This window comes from Poecilia reticulata, linkage group LG14, assembly GCF_000633615.1.
Source record: "Poecilia reticulata strain Guanapo linkage group LG14, Guppy_female_1.0+MT, whole genome shotgun sequence".
Classification (NCBI taxonomy): domain Eukaryota; kingdom Metazoa; phylum Chordata; class Actinopteri; order Cyprinodontiformes; family Poeciliidae; genus Poecilia; species Poecilia reticulata.
Window position 1 is genome coordinate 23448389 of NC_024344.1, and position 18940 is coordinate 23467328.

Here is an 18940-nt window from a genome sequence, read left to right on the forward strand (position 1 = left end):
AACCAGCTGACCTGATTAACCAGCTGAACCAGCTGACCTGATTAACCAGCTGACCTGATTAACCAGCTGACCTGACACCGTGGAACATTTTGCTGGATGATAAATTGTCCCAGAAGTTATTGTGATAAACAATAACAATGTTGTTTTGAGATCATTTAAATAATGTCAAGATAAAGGTATAATAAAGCAAGAACACATTATCTAAGATCAATAAAACTTAAATTCGAATGAAGATTTAAAACTGGAACCGGAAGACGCTTTAAATAATAATAATGAACCCAAACAGAATCAACAAATAGAATGAATTATTATTATTATTATTATTATTTTAACAAAAGTGTCCTTCAAATAAGTGCTAGCTGAGATCAAAGCACCAGACTGAAGACTTTCGTTATGCAGTTTCTGGTAGAAAGACAGAAAAGAGGAAAAACGGTAAATCATGTAAATGGAAATTATCGAGCTCATTTTAATTTATCGTATGATTAATTGATTTATTGGTTATTGCGCTTATTCAGCTGATAATTTCACCAAACCTTTACGTTGATTTCACTTTTCACAAAATAAAACAGGGAAGTCAGATTAGCGACTTCCTGAATCACAGATTATCCACTGTTGTTACCAACATGCTGCTTCCAGGCTGTGAAGGTCAGAAGGTCCTGACCTGTGTAATAATGCCACTGACCAGTTGGACAGAGAGAACTGAATGTTCAGAGACTGATGACTGTAGAAGTGGATGTGATGACTGTGTGTTAGATCTGCAGCGACAGCCCACATCGGTTATGATGGGCTCAGATTGAATCCCAGCGTGACGCAGACATCGTCTCCATGTTTTACCTTCCTGCCCTTGTCGTTGTCGGGGAGGAAACAGAAGCGAGGAAACCCCCTGCAGGTGAACGGCTGTCCTGGGTTGGGATGCTCCGGGGCCTGAGGAGGAGGAGGAGGAGGGACGAAGAACTGAGAACTCTTATACAGCTTGAGGCTGAAGCGATTAATCAAATTAATCATGACTGATTGTTTCACTTGAGGACAACATGTTTACAGACAGCAGTGATTTTTCACCTCCAATGTAAAATGTACATTTCTTGTACAATTTTGATTTAATTATGACTGACTATGTTGCTCTTTCAGTAAATGGCCTTTTTTTTTTTTTGAGTCTGTAAACTCCAGTTAACGATTAATTGATTAATAAAACAGCTGACGATTATTCCTATAACTGATTAATCCCGATTAACCTGTAAGGTGAGGTGGGGCTGGCGTACCTGTATCCCAGGTGGGATGCTGTAGATGATCTGAATGGTGCCGCAGTCGGGGTGACCAGGCAGGGACTGAGCGACGCTGTAGATCTCCATCTTGCCTTTGGGCTGCGTGCCGGTCTTCTCTCCGTAGATGGTCTTGCAGGACGGACACTGCAGGCTGCCGTCCTGCGGGGAGGAGGCGGAACCTTAAGACTGAACTCAACAACCAGATCAGGGCTTCGTCCACTTTCTCGGTAAAATTCAAGCATTTTCAAGGCAAGTTTTCAAACATTTCAAGCACCTGTCTGAATGAAGCAGCCATGTTTGCCTTCTATATGTATTCGTGCGGCACTCTGAGTTCTGCAGGTGTAGTTGGGGTCTCTGATCTGTTGTGTACCTTTGTTCCGTTGTTGTACATGGCCAGCATGCAGAGCATGTGCAGGGTGTGTCCACACTTGATGAATTTCCCGACGGCCTGCGGCACGATGCTCTGGCCTCCCTCCTCTGACGGCGGCGTCTCGTAGCTGGACGGGTTGGACAGCTGCTCCATGCAGATGATGCAGTCCTGAACAGGACAGAGAGCCACGCAGTCAGAAAACCAAATCCAGGAAATATTCACTTTATGTTGGGACTGCAGTCCTGGAGAAAAGTCTTAGCATTCAAAAGCACAGGTAGATCTGTGAAACTGCTTTGTCTACTAAACACTATGTTGTCGTCGATTGGCGTTGGCGACCGTTGCCTCAAAAGAAAAGTTTGTGCAGCAGCTGAATACGACTTTTAACCCCCAAAAATCTGATCTGTGCCGCTTCAATATGTGGCGATACGACTCTAATTATATACACCTGGCCTTCAGCTGGAGTTCATTCACCGAATCAGATTTGTTGTAGGTATGTAGAGTGTGATCTAGGACTCAAACGATTCATCTGATAAATTGTGATTAATCGATTAATAAAGTAATTGTCAACTAATTTAGTAATACAGACTCAGAACACGGCCAGTTGCTGAAAGAACGTGTTACGAGCAGTAATTAAGGCTAAAGTGTACAAAAACTACATATATTTTGTATTTAAGATAAAAATGTTTAAAAGTCTGTAAATATGTTTTACCCAAAACTCCTCAAGTTGCAGTTTGAGCTTCACCCAAATTCTGTTAAAAAAGAATAATTCATTGGTTAATCCAAAAATAATCACCGGATCAGTTCCACGCTGAGGTGGTGAAAACTGGAAGAGCTTTTCATGTTTGAAGTATCATTTTTGTTCCAGACGCATCGTTTGCTACAAATGATCAGCAGTTCACTAAAGAAATGCTGCTAAGACATTTTAGGCAATAAAATGCTTTTGTTTAAAAAGAACTGAATTGTTTATTTGCATCTTTAATGTATTTCTAATATCGTATTAAAAGGCTTAAAGTGGTTAAATGAAAAAGCTACAGATTTGTTTTATGACTAATGGTCAAAATAACAGCTGGCTAGTTAAAAACACAAAGAACAAGAAGACGAGAACGGCTCCCATTCGGTCAGGATTTGGCTCAGAAGTTATGAATACGGAGAATCAACACTGGAAATATTGAGTCGTTGCATAAATGTCATTATTTACCAACACATTCCATCTAGAAGGAATTCATTTTAAAGTGCACCTCAGGAACAGGTTGTAAACTAATTTAAACTGTTGTCGGTACATGAATTAATGATACAAACTTTCCGTTTAGTCGGCCGTGTCTGTTTCTAATCAGGATACTGATGAGTCGGGGAAACATGGGAAACCTTTACCTCCTCTGGAGCGTCAGCCACAACCTCCATGTAGCGCTGGATCACGTCTTCTGACCTCTGGGCTGGCGCTGGCAGCGGGACGAAACGGGAAAAAACAAACATCTGATTATTTTCCTCAAGACGACGACGCGATAAATTCACGTTTACATGCAAACTGGTGAGGAGAGACGATGTGCGGAAAGGGCGAGCGTGGAGATGGAGACAGACATTAATGACAGTTAATAAAACATTTCAGACCCAACGTTCAGGTTAAACGTCTCCGATTGAGTCAGCTCCATCTTTTCTTCCTTACTGTCAGTTAGGAGGGTTTACTGAAGTTTGTTAGTTGCAAACTGGTGCAGCAACATTATGACAGAGTACTAGGGCCAGACCAACAAATGTTTTTAATTACGAGTATTAATAGTGTTGTTACCAGGATGAAATCAGAAAATCATTAGGAAAAAAAAGTTGTATAAAGAGAAAAGCTTCAATAATAGTTAAAAGATCTGACTCAGTCGTCTGCAAAGTCCTGCTGATCATCTGATGCTTATGTGGTAAAAGATGAAGTAAAAACAGGATTTCTTCACTCGATTCTCAACATTGCTCATTTTACTTCAGTTTTTGTCGGAGTTATAAGATTAACTCTTATAACTCGTTCTCCTAGAACGACTTTCTTCTGGTAAAATGACGACCATTGTGACTGTCGTACGTTTCTCCTATATTAGAACTTTATTGTCACAATGTGCCATTATTTTCATGTTACGACTTTATTCTTGTAACATGACTGTCATATGGCTTTTTTCTTGTATAACAATTATGTTTTTCTTGTATTAAGCTTTTTTCTTAATGCGTATTATCGTACAATTTCAACTTTTGTTGTATGACTTCATTCTTGTAGCATAATTCTTACAAATTCCTCGTATTAGACTTTTTACTGTATTACAACTTTATTCTCAACTTCTCACATTATTACAACTCCTTTGTATTATGACTTTTGTGGCAATACGAGTTTAGTCTTGTATTAAACTTTTGTCGTACGACTATTTCACATATTTCCACTTTTTTCTCGTATTGTTACGATTTTATTCTTGTAATGTGACTTTGTCACTATTATTAAGCTTTTTATTATTTTTAAGCTAAATTCTCGTACAACTTTTTGATTTTTTTTCTTAGTCTGGCCCTGATACTACTTCGTAGATGATAGATCATCTGTCAGGTTGTCCATATTTCTCAGTCGTCTACTTGCTGAACCATCAGACCAGATGGTCGTCTTATCCAGCCGCTCCTGGTTCAGGTGGAAGCAGCCTGAGCTCATGCAGGGCTGGAAGCGTCACGATTTATCAGAAACTATCAAAAGTAGCTTGAAATAGTGACATGGATTGATCACAGCCATCACTCTCACTGCATTCGCTTATTTTCCTTACACAAATATCAGGAAAGTTTACTGCATATAACCAATCCAGCAAAAAATATTTCAACACATTTTCCTATTATATTATAAATTATACTGCTTATTTTGCTTTGCTCTTGAACAGATTTTAAATCAACACAATTAGCCAATCAGTTTATCCCTAGGTTAATGGGGAGGAGGGGGGGGAGGGGTGTGTGTGGTCTGTACAAATTTAGAAATGTCAAAGTTTCCATGTTTGGTGCATAAAAACCATGAAGAATCTCAAAGTAAAGGACCAAAAATGAAGGTCGTCTTCTACCTTTAGATCAACATAAAAGCTCCTTGTTTACTAGATGCAAATTAATAAATAACATCTGGTAAGCTACACTTTCATGCAGGCTATTTTCATTTTTCCAGACCGAAATTCCAACTTTTTCAAAACCTTGAGGGAGCCTCGGAACAAGGGTGAATCTACCGGAGCATCGCTGCAGGCACAAAGATGATTTCATGTCTTTTTTTTTTTGGCAGCTTGTCGACGCGTTCTGTTCCTTCACCATCTCATGTTGTCGCGTCGCCTCCAACCTCACCTGCAGCCCTGGTGAGAGCTGTGATCTCTTCCTACAGGCGCAGAGTTCCTCTGCTTCCTCATTTGAAAGCAAACTTTTTAAGTACAGGGATGAAAAAAAAAAAAAAAGAAATCTGGTTTGAAAAACCAGATGTGAAACAAAAGAACTTTCCTTCCTACAGCCTCCAGCTGCTTGACACAAAAACTATTCTTTCATATTAAGCTAAACGAAATAAAATGAGTCACAGCAAGAGATTATTTAGTGTGAAGCATCTCTTTACTGCAAGCACTAGCCTCTGCCGCTCGTCCTTCCTTTAAGCTTCAACTCCGACCTCTGGAGGGAGACGAGGTTGCATCACCAATTCCTGATATTTCTGAGGTTTTTCCACAGCAGATCTGCTGTTTTAAGAGTTGCTGCATCAACATAACAGTGTTACAGTAACAGTTTCCTGACAAGCCCAGTCTTACTGTCAGCAGTTCTTAAAAGTTGATTTGTTTTCCTTTGTCGTTTATTTTATTTGTTGTTTTATTTTCTGAATTATTTTATTCAATCCAGTCTTCAGGAGTAATAACTTTTACTGTCCGCTTCTCTTTAGTTGTTTCAAAATTTTTGATAATGAATATTTTTTTTCTATTTTAATTGGACAGTGTAAAACTTATTGCATCACTTAAAGCTGTTCACATTTTTTGATGAATGGATTTTATGTGATAAATAGAAATTTGTATATAATTGGGAATTTATTTTATTTTTTTTACTTTAGAAACAAATACAAATCTGAGAAGTGTGGCATGCATCTGTAATATGACCCCATCTCTATTAGTGGTACGGCTCATGTAGAGGTTGAAATTTTTGCCCGTTTGGCTCAAGATAACTTCAATTTGATGTCTGAACTTTAAAGTCTTGCCACAGATTATTTACAGGATTAACGTCCTGCCCTTGACTGGGCCGTTCTAATACATGAACACAGTTTGATCCTAATCCTTTTTCCTCTCAGGTGTTCTGGAGCAACTGGTTTTCTTGCAAGAAAAGACACAAAAAATGTTCAAAAATCCAAAAACCCAAATCCTCATCCAAACATAAATTCAGTTACAAATCTACAGAGGAACAACATGAAGCTGTTGCTCAGGGGACGAATTAAAACGGCCATGAATCAACTCATTACTGCCCACTAATGTTTTCTAGTTTGCACTAGTAGAAGAATTGTTCTGCAGTGGCTCCAGCCCAGGGGCCCAGATTCTTGTAAGTCCGGCCCTGCTGATGCATCTGTATCGGTTTTCAATCCAACGTTTTGATCGATCAACAAGTTCTTGATAAAAACAACCGTGAAGCTTTGGGCTGCAAAGGGAACAAATTCAAGCGGTTTGAATACTTCTAAAAGGTGTCGTGTTTTAAAGATAAAGGAAAGCAGGACTTTAGCAACCTGACTGATTCTGGAGATAAAGTAAAACATCAATGATTATTTTAGTAATTGATTAATCAATTATTCTGAATATTGAGAGATTAATCGCATGAAAACAAAAGTCACATTCAGCATCCTTGTAAGCCTTTTTTTTTAATACTTTTTTTGCTGAATGCAGTCATATTTTACTCTTGATTATTTGTAGCAAAGAATGAATCTGTGCCTAAAAATACTTCAATCAACAAATGAAAATTAATGAATACAATTTAGGGTTAATCTGACATTTTTTTTATTAAAGGTGCTTAATGTGAATTTGTTTTTTTTAATGACATTTGAACCTGATAAAGCTAAGCTCTGCCACTTAAGGTGTTCTCGTTACAGAAGTTGTTTTTTTTTTTATCTTAAATGCAAAATGTAAATATTTTTATACAGTTTTTGCTCAATTACTGCAAAATATCCTTTCCTGAGTCTTTATACTCCAGTTACTGATTAGTCGACAACTAAATTAGTTGACGATTATTTCAATAACCGATTAATCACAATTCAATTTATCAGTTGTGGCCTCATTATTGTCCTGACCATGTTTTTCTTCAGCAAATTGTTACTTTTAAGAGCCAACAATCGATTACTAAACTAGTTGACAATTATTCCAATAATCAATTAATCGTTTCAGCCCTAGTTGTTGTTGCCGTTTAGTTCCTGATTTTGAGAAAACACTTTTACCAAACCTGACATTTTCCACGCGTCACACTGAGGTATCCACAGGTGAAAGCAAATGTTTTAAAGCAGCGACACTGATGTGAACGTCACGATGAGATGACAGAGCAAACAGAGCGGGATTAGTGCGAGACACGTGAAAACAAAAATCAGCGCTATGTGGAGGATGAAATGCTCCTCAAGCCGGTGGAGGATGACGATGGAGATGAAGAGGTGGATTTTGGCTCGTAGCGAGGTAGCTACCTCTCCTGTGCTGCCTCTTTGCTCTCCTAACTGAACTGCTGCTGCTGCTGTGGGGCCTGCTGGCTGTGGGGAGGAGAGGAGGAGGAGGAGGAAGAGCAAAAGGAGCAGGTTGTTGCTGCTGCTGCTGCAGGGGCTGCTGCTGCTGCTGAGGGAGGGGGGCGGAGGTGAAGTGCACGCCGAGTCCCACCGCTGACATCAAAATGGAGGCCATGCCTGGAGCGAGGGTGAGGCGGGGGTGGGGTGGGAATGGGTCGGGATGAGTCGGGAGCGAGTGAGGGGTGCAGGAGCAGAAAGGAACAAATCGAAAGAATGAGTAATGCAGCAGCGGCAGCGACAGCGGCCACTGCGACTCTCACTCACACAAAAAGTCACAAGGTCTGAACAGGAGTAGCAGGTTTCAGTGGCTGAACTCTAAGGGATAACGAGACGGCGTTCTGGATGCGTCGCCAAGGAGATGGATGAAAACTTTACATTGTCCCCAAAGGAGAGCAAAGAAATATAAGGTAGTTTGTTGATGCAAGCCAACAAGTAAGGAGTCCCAAAGGTGATAAAACCCACCGCAGTGAACGCGTCGCACCTTAAGATGCATTCAAACTGATTCCAGATCGTAAAAATGCGGCTCCAGAATCTAAATAGGAACTATCAAATTTAATGTTTGTTCTAAAAAAGAAAAAAGAAAATACTCAATGAGGCTGCGGGACAGGGTGATAAAAAAAAACTGCATCTGAGCCTGAACTACATCACTTCGCTGTCTGCAAAAAATAAAAAGACTAACTTAGAAAGTTTTACTTAAAAGTAAACTAATTTCTTCAGATGTGTTAATATCTAATGAGGTTTTTATTGTTGTGGTTTTTAATGGCAACCAAATAGTCCTGATGTGGTTTGTTGTTACTGCCGTTTCCATCCCACATGTATTTAAACTCCAATTTAACGACTTGCTGTCAGGAGTTTTAACTGTACCCTTAGTCGGTGCAGATGTAGTTTTCCTGCCTGCTAAGCAGCTCTTGTTGAGATTTAATGACAACGATCCAAACGAGCTCCAGGAACGAATCGAAACAGAAAACTGCATGTTTACAAGATGAAATGTGACATCAAGCAAGCAATTTTCTAAACCGTAGAGCTGCTTGTGTTGAAGTTATTCTTGATTTTCTAGTTTGGTTTGTCAGAAAGTTAGATAAAGATGTTTTCTTTTTATTTGCTGAATCTTTCTAAGGGATTCAATTCTCAGGATTGTATTGCCTCTCGTTAACTTCAAACAAATAAAGAGTTGATGTTTTTCTGCGTTCAATTCAACCAAAAATTCTTGAAGACCAACTCTAACACTCTGCTGTACGACTCACAGAAGAGATGACTAAAATAAAAGCCACATTCTGAAAAATATGTTGTAATTTTTTTTCTTGTTTCTTGCAAAAAGAAAAAGTCAATGAAAATCCGATCTGGTATGACAAAAATCTGATATTGTTTGTACTCCATATAGCCTGGCCCTGACCAACAGGAAATGTGAAATAGCCACAGATCAAGTAACACGATGATGTAGTGAAATACTAAAAAAAAAAAATAATAAATAAAATCTACAGTGGGAGCCATTAAATCTTACAATTTGGATGTTTTTTTTTTTTTCTGTACATTTTCTTCTCTACCGTTTCAATAAACACACAAAGCACTTAAAAACCACCTAGGTGTTTTTTTTTTTTTGTTTTTTGGGGGGGCAATGAGTTTTTTTGTCGATGTTTTTTTTGGTGTCTGAAAAACCTCCAGAATATAATGTCACAAATCAACAGGCGCTGTCCCTCACAGTAAAACCTAGCGTTAACAAGCAACCCAAGCTGAGATTCAGAATGTTTTGTCAGCTGGTTTACTGCTGTATCCGCTGTACAATGGATGCTGGAAAAGCAGCCATTGTAGAGTGTTGTTGACTTACAATCCAGAAACCATTTGCTGCATTATTTTCTGGTGTGCAGGAGGCTCTACTAATGCTTTTCAAAGATGCACGGTTGTGTAATTGTGCATCTGTTTGCAGCCATTTTCACATGCAAGTGGCCAGCTGCTGCTTGTGACAAGACGCCCTAAAACAGCTTGGCTTGGAATTAGGCAGAACAGGACAGACTAAAATCCCATTATCTAAGAATGATTTTGTGCAAAAATGAAACAAACATGTTTGTACCTATTTTAAAATGTTCAAACAAGCATAACATTGTCACCTTTAAGAACTAAGAAAATTCATGTCCCGCCGATCAACGCATAACCTACTGTGGTTCAAGCTAGCAGACGCTACCTGTTTCAGAAATGTGTCAGGGTTACTGCATCCATGCATATCCGCATCAGCTGAACACCTTCAACCTTTAGCTCCACATAATGACACAAAAATAAATCTCCAAAACTAATAGGATTTCTGCAGCTGCAGATGTTGAAACATGCATGTGATTTTTTTTTTTATATTTACGTTTCGGAGCCACCAGTATTTGTTCTGCGTGCGCTGAATGCAGTTTGGTTATCATTGCTGTTCATTTCAGCCTGATGAGCAGTAAAACTGCATTAGGAGAAGATGCTGCGCCGGTGACCTTCCATTTGAAATCATTTACTCAAAGTTTCAGTTGGGTGCTCCCGCCTAATGAGGTTCTGGTCCAGCAGCCTCTGATTGGACTGATCCAGTCAGCTCGGCACCTGGCTTTTAAATTAAAAAGGTGCGCAGCAGGAGAAAACAAAGTGACAGAAAATACTTTATCTAACATTTAATGACAGCCCTATCTAATGTTACTATGTTTAATTATGCAGAACTGTTTTTTTTTTCTCTCTGCTGAACGCATCAGTTCATTTCAATTAAATTCCTCAATTTTTTACTCAAACATCGCTGATTAAAAAAGTTTCATAGTGAGGTTTGAAGCTCGGCCTCAGAGCCACATGGCTGGACTAAATGTAAGATTTTGACCAAAACCATTTCTTATTTAAACACGATGGCTTGATACAATTTTGAATTGTGCTGACGTTGGGGAGCCGAGCAGCATGAATATGCATTAAATTATGAATATTTTCTGCTCAAGCTGAGCCTCAGTGAGTCTGTAGATACTCTGATCTTATTAAGAATTGAAATATCTTATATACTCTATGAAAATTGAGTTCTTGGAACAAAAAAACAGCGGGGAGAACATCCCAAAATACAACTTTGAGCAGATTTGTAAGGTTTGTCCAGCAGAGCAGATTTCAATGCCAGACTAGATCTGAACATGCATAAAACAACGAGGCCCAACATGGAGACACTTTGGTTCAATAGCAAACATCTCTCCCTGTTTTATTCTGTTTTATTTAAAGCAGAACTGAAATCAAATCTCAAAATATTGATATTGCATGAATATCACTTAGTGAAACAATTCCCTAAAACATTTTAGGGGAATCATTTCTCCAGCCCAAAACTTCACTTGTTTTGAATGTCTTTGTTCATAAATGCTGAATTGGGGGCGGAGTTACCGTCCCCTGTTGATGATGTCACTGTGCCTCAGCTCAGCTCTAAAACGACTCTACTGTCCATTAGTGGAAATGGAAGAAGACTGTTGTATATGAAGAGATGCTGGAAGACTTTATGGGGGTAAATGATGTACAGCCATGACAGGATGAATAGCAGCTCAGAATACCGTATTTTCAGGACTATAAAGCGCACTTAAAAGTCTCTCATTTGATCAAAAAACGACTTAGAATCTGGAGCACCTTACATATCGTTCTGGAGTAAAACCATCCCCCTCTAGTGAATTGGTTATCAGCGCTCTGTCAAAATGTTTTAGTTACATTACGGCTCCCGTAGTCAGGAGCATCGTGGAGTTTTGTTTCGCTTAATGTGCCTTATGTGTGAAAATGTGAAATTTGTGAATTTAGTGCATTAATAAAGATTTCTATTCTGGTAATTATGTGCAGCACATATTTGCTTGAGATAAGCCCCTTGTCATTTTGTCTCGTTGTCCAGAGCTAAACTAACAATTCATTCATGTTGAAATGTTTTTAAGTTGTTTTGGGGTTTTTTTGCCTGGACAGATTGTGTACAGCTTCTGACTTCAGTTCCTGAATGATACAAATTTGACCGAGCCGCACAGGTGTTTGATGGAAACTTTACATTTTCAATTAGGACAAAACTATTACAAAGTAATGAATTCTTATAACAGAAAAGAAATTATTTGACTTCAAACCACCACGCTTTGTGCATTCTCGTGTAACAACAAGTGACTTTTACTCTAAAACAAACTTTGCTGCACCCAAATCTGCTTTTAATTAATTTAATAAACTTTGTTAAATATAGAAAGCATTTTCAAAGATAGTGACAAAAATCCTGATATTACTCAAAATCGACTAAATTGTAATTTTTTTTTTTTCCAACTGATATTCAGTTACTTTTACTGAGGCAAACTTTAGAACCTTTTTAAGTTTTGGATTTAGAATAATTTACAAATCCTTTTCCTCCAATAAATCTGACTAGTTTATTTATTTAAATAAATTATTATATACTTGGGTAAGGCAGATCGAAAGTGAAGATTCAAACATGACGGTCGTTCACATCGTTTTTGTTGGCATTTGGTTTCGACATGCTGGGAAAACCATTCTGAAATGGAACTGGAGCAACGGAGGAACTGGTTTTACGGAAACCGGCTCATCTGCATGCTAAAGGATGGCTGGCAGAGATTATAAAAGTAAAACCTTTTAATGTGGTTAAAAAGAAATAACGCATGCAAACCCTTCAGCTGTCAAAGACCTCTAGTTTTTCTATTTGACAAAAAATTTGATTTTAAATAAATTAGCTTGATTAGAAGGACAGACTATATTATATAGATTTTCACACATGAGGAAATGTTTCCATGCACTCTCTCTCTCTCTTAGCATTTTTCCATCTTTAAATTCTTAAACGTTGGACTCTGCACTTCCTCTTCCTTTGCAGATTTTGGTCCCAAACAGGCAAAGACAAATGCAGTGTGGCTGCACCGAACTCGGCAACGACCTGCGGCCTGAAACCTGCATCCAGCCGGAAAATGTGGTGCGGAGGAAACTGTGAGGATGGATGATTAGTGACCCGGTTACCTGCCAGGGCAGAGCTCACGCTGGTGGAGCCGTTCAGCTGCACAGAGATGGAAGGAACACTGCAGGCCGGGAAACACACACAGAGACACTCAATCAGTAAAAACACACACCAGGAAACTCAGAGGAAGTGCAAAACAAAGACTGGCAACTATTTTAGTTTTCAACACACGTCACAGACTCAATATCGGCAGAAAATGCTGCTGTGACATCAAAACAGAAACCCTGTGATGGGTCCTACATCCTGACTGCAGGGCCTGATTACTCCAGGTTTGGCTGGATGACTCGACAGTCGATATGTTGATGGACATGCAGGAAACAAACCCGATTACAACCCAATTCAGATTAAAGGTAAAAAACGAGCAGAATGGAGCTTCAATGCAAAGTTTACATTTAAATGTGATAAAAAAAATTTTGAGGTTCTCACGGATCTACGGAGGACTGATCCTGCCAAAATTGGTAATAAAAGTGGAAATAAATAAATGGCTTGATAAAGTAATTAATGTGCCAAATACTGCAACAACAAAAAAATTACTTTCCCAACTTATTTAATTACAGACTGAGACAAGTTGATATTTACCATTTTAACTGTATTAATTTAACAATCAAAATTATTTAATTTTCACTTTATTGCTAATCTTTTTTTATTTTTATTTCTTCTCATTTTGAACATAAAAAAAATACAGATTATGAAAAAATGACAGTAAAGCAAAATTGAACAAATTGAAAAATTACATTAAAAATGTGATAAGAAAAAAAACTAAAAGAACAATTAAATAATATTGATCATGTCCAACTAATAAAGAAATTAATTCATGTAGCTGGCTACATTTTTTGGATGCAATATTTTGCATAATAATCAAGCCATTCATTTATTTATACAATTATTGTCAATTCTGTAACTGAATGCCTGACACACTGATTAGATTTGGAATTTTGAAAATCATGTATCGTTTTCATTCCATTTTTAATTTATGCACTAATTTGTGTTGATTATTACATAAAGTACGACATCTGCAGCTGCAGTGTGACAAAATGTCAAAAACGGTTTAAGGGGTTTGAATATTTATTTTACAAATCACCATAAAAGTCAACTATGCACATCTGTTTATATGGGAACAGCTGCAGAAATTAACTGGTGGATTAGCTCCACAGTTTTTTACTGCACAGTTATTAATAACCTGTGGTTGAGAAGAGACTAAATTAAACTCTGTGTGAGGAAAATTAGACCCCGAATGAAGTGCCAGTGAACTGCGTATCCATTACAGTCATTAGGTTAGCCGTTAGTCTTTCCAAAGCTGCTCTCTTCAACTTTAGGAACAAAAGGAACTGAGCCAGAACAAACATCGCTAAAGCATTCCTGTCTGACGGGACGGGATGGGTCGGGACGGGTCAGGATGTGACGGGTCAGCGAAGAGACAGACGGGAAGGAACGAGGCTGGGATTAGGGGACGTCATCAACGCCTTTCCTGACAGCTAAATGTGTCAAACTCAAGGCTCGGGGGCCAAATCTGGCCCAATACAGCTTCTTATGTGGCCCTCTAGATTCCGGAGAGACGCATGAATAGAATCTGCATGATAACAACTTGCTACATATTTTTTTATCAATCAAATTAAAGCAGTTTTTATGTTTGCTGCCTTTTTCAGCCCCTCCAGTTTCCTTGCAATTCTGCGATCTCGCAAATTCACGCAAAAAAGAAACTTTTTTACACTATTGCATAACTCTGAGTTTATAGCAAATTTTATCACTACGCTGCTGCCTCAGCCGAAGTCAACGTCAAATTACAGTTTGTGATTGATAAGGTAACAAAAAGTTACACTTGCTGTCATACAAGTGTAAAGTTTCTAGCAAATATTTCTAAATTAAATTGATCTCCAAGAAATCAATAGTTTCTTGGAGATCAACTAAAACAATCATGAAATCCTGGAAGGACTGAGAAGATGTTTAATATTAGTTCATTTTGAAAACCACTTTGTAACGACAGTGTTATAGCCATGATAAGAAGTGAAGTCAAAATTACAAGAATAAAGTCACAAAATGATGAGAGTGAAGTCACAGTACTACAAAGTCCTACCAGAATGAAGTCAAAAAAATATTAGAATAAAGAAGCATTACAAGAATAAAGTCACTATGGGAAGCTGTATGAGAATAAAGTCATAATATTACAAGAATAAAGGTATACGAGAATAAAATCTGTGTTTTGAGAATAAAGTCATAGTAACACGAGAATAAAGTCATACAAGAATAAAGTCAACATTTCAAGAATAAAGTTACCAAAATAAAGCTGTCATATTACCAGAATAAAGTCAGAAAATAACAACTTTATTCTTCTAACAGTATGACTTCAATCCAGAAATGTTTTTCTTTAGCATGGCACTAATATTCCATCATATTTAGCAAATGCAGACACAGCTAGTCATTAATATTTTAACAGTTTACTGGGTTTTATCAATACATTCAGGCACAACCGGCCCTTTAAGAACATTCCTGACCTTGATGTGGCCCAAAATGAAAATGACTCTTAACCCCCGACCCTGCTGCATGTGATTCACCCCCAGAGCAAACAGCAGACACCAACCTTAACCCGTTAGCACTTGGAGAGCCACTCAGATGAGGCGCAGACATCTGACCAGCAGAGGGCGGCGGCCAGGGGCTGCCCCAAGACATCCCCCCCACAGAGAGGGGTCTCCTGGGGTAGGGCGAGTAGACGGAAGCGGGGTGAGCAGCAGCGACCCTCCCCGTCCCCTGGAGGACGGGCCTGTTCAGGCTACTGGAGGAGAAGGAATGTCGCGAGCGGCTGGGCATTGGTCCTGTGCTGCTGTGGCTCAGACACTGCTGGCAGGAACAGGTGGGGGGCGGGGGCCCAGAGGAGGCCAGCGGGTAGGGCAGGTTGCACTGCCGCCGCACCTGCCGCCTGAATCCCGTTGATTTATTGACCTGGGCCAGAGACGTGAGGTCCACGATGTAGTTGTATCCGTGGGGGCCGAGGTCGGCCGTGCCCTGGCGCGCCTGGTAGCTGTGCTCCAACAGGATGGAAGTCCGGGTCTCGTACGGAGTCCAGCTGCCTTCGTCGTTGGCCCATTCCCAGTAGACGCCGCTGCCGAGGCCAGAGGACTGGGCGAACAGGGACCGACGCACGGAGCGCGTCTTTCCTGAAATTACACAGGAAGGATTTCAGCAAAACACCAAAAACATTCACATCTGAAACTCCTATTCAGACTAAATATCTACTTAGTTGATTTTTTATTTTTCCTTTCATGTGAAGTTTTTACATCTATTTTTTGCATGAATTCCTCTATTATTTCATGCTTTAGTGTTCATTTTTTAATACTGTTTGAATAAGCCTCATTAATATGTTGCTAATGTAATGCTGTCTTAGCAATAAAGCTGAAACGATTAATTGGATTAATCATGATTATTCAATTATTGGAATAATCCTGATTAGGATTAATCAAATTAATCGATTATTGTAATAATGATCAAGTAATTTAATAACTGAATAATCATTAACTTGAGCATACAGACTCTAGAACATCCAATCTGCTGAAAGAACAACATCTTTACAGCACTAACTAAACCAAAACTGAACTGTATGCATGTGTATTTCACATATACATATCATTTAGGTTGAAGAGTGGCTCACATTTTGTAAACAAATCTATTAAGCACCTTTTGCCATCCACTTATCAATCAATAGTCAATCGATCAATATGCCTGCTATTGATAGATTAAGTAGAAATGTGTGAGCTTTTCACATGTTGATGTTAAAATATTATTTAGCTGCAGCATCCTTTGCTACAACTAATAGGCATTAACTAAATATTATGTAATGATCATTTTGTGATTTAGAAAGGAACTGAATCGTTTATTTATTTTCATTTTCACACATATTTCTAATATTGTATACAGTAAACTTTAGTTAAATGACAAACCTGCAGAATGTGCCAATGTTTTATGTGAATACTGGCCAGAATAGTAAAATAATTGTTGGTTAATTTTATTACCTAAAACGTCAGCATAAAGTCATTGGGAATGTCCTAATGAGCCTTCAGTTGCTTCACCTGTGACTCAGATATAAACTCCACCCATGTTCAAGGTGTGTTTCAATCATGTGAAACACAAAAGCTTTCAGAAAGCATGAGAACTCATTTTCATCACACCTAGGAAACCGCAGGTAGAAGAAGTTTTGAAACAAAACCTAATTTAAAACTCATCAACCAGCTGAAAATCCAGTTCATTTACTTTTCTGCTCCTTTCCAGATCTCAGTCTGGCTGTTGACAGAAAACACTCTTCTGTATGACAGTCCGCTCGCTGTGGTCAGTAACGTCCTTCATTTTATGGAGCATTTTGATTTGAATAAACATTTACATATGTTAAGAGTTCAATTTTACATTTGAATTACAAAGCTAGATAAATATCTCTTTTGTTTAACGTGAACTTTCTTGGTTCATCGTCACTTTTCATCTAGATCAGTACAGGCCGTTTTAAAAATTGTCATTTATATTTTTTCCATACATGCTCTTCAAACATTAAAATTAGAGGTGTGGCGAAAAAATGTACTTAAGTAGAAGTACAAACACACAGACAAAAATGTACTCAAGTAAAAGTAAAACTACCACATTAACATTTGTACTTAAGTAAAAGTAAAAAAGTACTGGCTTTTAAAAATACTTAAGTATTAAAAGTAAAAGTACTTCCTAATACAATATCAGTAAGTGAACTGATTGTATTTCATTTTAATACATTAGAAATGTGATAGTTTAATGAACAATGCCACAGATAAAGCATGTTTTTATTGTGTTTCATATTTTCACCACATATTACTGCTTATGAAAGCTTTTAGTATTCATTTAGTCACCTTTGCAACAATAACAACATGCAGATTAACAAAAACTCAGCATTGCGACTGTTTGTAGTTATTAGATCAATTATTAAATGATAGACAGTGAGCCTCTAAAACATTGATGCCATCAGATAAAGAAGGCTGATTCTGTTCTGGGGAAAACACTTGAACGTCTGAAGATATTATTACTTTCAAGAAAACAAATGTATGCTACAAAAAGTCCTTTATCCTCCATTTTTATTCATGTTTGTCAACATTTCTTTGCATCTCTTCAGACCTTAGGTCAGCACTTCCACTATGCATGCTCTGCAGTACAACATTATGTCAAAACATGCATTGGGATTATGATGGCTCAATGTAACCCTAGACATCCAGCCATCTGTTGCTATAGCAATACTTTTTGCCTACATCAGCATCTGAAGACCTTGCAGCGCTCATATTGTTTAAATATCTTGTTACATTCCTATAAAATAAGTCAATTGACTTATTTTATAGGAATGTAACAAGATATTTAACCCTGAATATCCTCTTTATGTGACCGTTATAAAACAACGTATCTTTAGTCAGTTGCTTCTTCAAAATTGCTGTAATACAGACTGCTACAGAAGATCCTTCCTACCCACAGCAATCAGGATCTACAACTCTTTGAAAAATTTGGATAATAAGATTTAAAACATTTAAATTCCCTTTGGGATGAAAAAAAACTTTTTTTTTTTTGTTTTTTTTTTACCGAATTAAGCCAAGACTGTGAATTTGTTTAGGAAGCTCGTTTAAAGAAGCTAAACCATCCAGGCCTGTTAGATATGTGACACACCGTTATAAATAAACACATAAAGGGCCTACAAAGGTCCAAACGCGTTGAATTAGTTCACCTGTGTCCTGTCGGAACTGCTTCAGGCTCGGTATGTCTATGAGGTAGGGCGACAGGCTAGGGTCCGTCTGTCCGAGGCAGATGCTTGTAGCGCCGGCTCCTCCGCCTCCCCGGTGGCCGCGCGGTGACAGACACCGCTCGATGTAGGCGCTAACCTGGCCGCTGTAAGGCCGCCAGTAGCCCAGGTCGTCCTGCCACTCCCAGACCGCTATCATGGGCTGAGACTGCCCCACGGAGCCAGAGGCTGTCGTGGCCGACACCGAAGGCCCATTTCTGGAGCCGTTCACCCTGGCACAGGAGCCAGACACAATCGCCATGTTCGCTAACACAACGACTGGTTAGCCGATTGTGGCTACGACGAAAACAATGTCCGCAGCGAGGCTAGCTGGGCTCGTTAAAAGACTCCATTAGGAATGTGTTAGCACGCCCGCGAGGAAGCTACGAGGTGGGGATCAAACTGGAAACGGCCTGAATAAACATTCAAGACCATGTTGACGAAGCTGAAGCATTCAGGTCGCTTTACATGAGCAGAGACGTTAACAGGAATCCTTCCGATTGAGCGGCTGCCTTCACGGACTGTCGGAAATAGTAGTGGTCCGTTCCATTTGCGCTTCAAAGTAGGAAATGTATACTTCCGAGTCAGAATTCACTTAATCCAAGCAACAGAAGCAGATAGCAGTCTATTTAGAATAGAATAGGATAAATGAGAAATAACCTTTTGTTGCCTCAGTGGGAAAATTCAGCGGCAAAGAGTACATTTCCGTTATAAAACTGAAATTTTGAGATAAATCTCTAACGAAATAAATCTCAGAAATTGTCTAGAAAAAACAAGAACTCCAAAAGTGGAAAATTTGAGAGAGAAAACTCAAAAT

At 38.7% G+C, this 18940-nt stretch overlaps 1 protein-coding gene across 6 annotated transcripts in view; it reads right to left on the bottom strand.

Annotated features, from left to right (window-relative positions):
• dtx2 (deltex 2, E3 ubiquitin ligase) overlaps positions 1-18664 on the bottom strand; it is a 21390-nt gene extending 2726 nt beyond the window's left edge. For 3 of the 6 annotated variants that reach the window (XR_535438.2, XR_001777278.1, XR_001777276.1), the window contains exons 1-8: positions 18070-18664; positions 14932-15505; positions 12356-12414; positions 7298-7510; positions 3004-3071; positions 1633-1800; positions 1260-1421; positions 38-924 (exon numbers count right to left, since the gene is read on the bottom strand). Coding sequence is in view for 2 of the 6 variants with exons in the window: in XM_008428500.2 (XP_008426722.1) it covers positions 835-924; positions 1260-1421; positions 1633-1800; positions 3004-3071; positions 7298-7510; positions 12356-12414; positions 14932-15505; positions 18070-18385 (1650 nt within the window). In the remaining 4 variants the exon portion in view is untranslated. Of the gene's footprint in view, positions 1-11; positions 925-1259; positions 1422-1632; positions 1801-3003; positions 3072-7297; positions 7511-12355; positions 12415-14931; positions 15506-18069 lie in introns of all 6 variants that reach the window. The other 3 variants (XR_001777277.1, XM_008428500.2, XM_008428501.2) reach the window with 3 other exon arrangements.
• Positions 18665-18940: the final 276 nt, after the last annotated feature.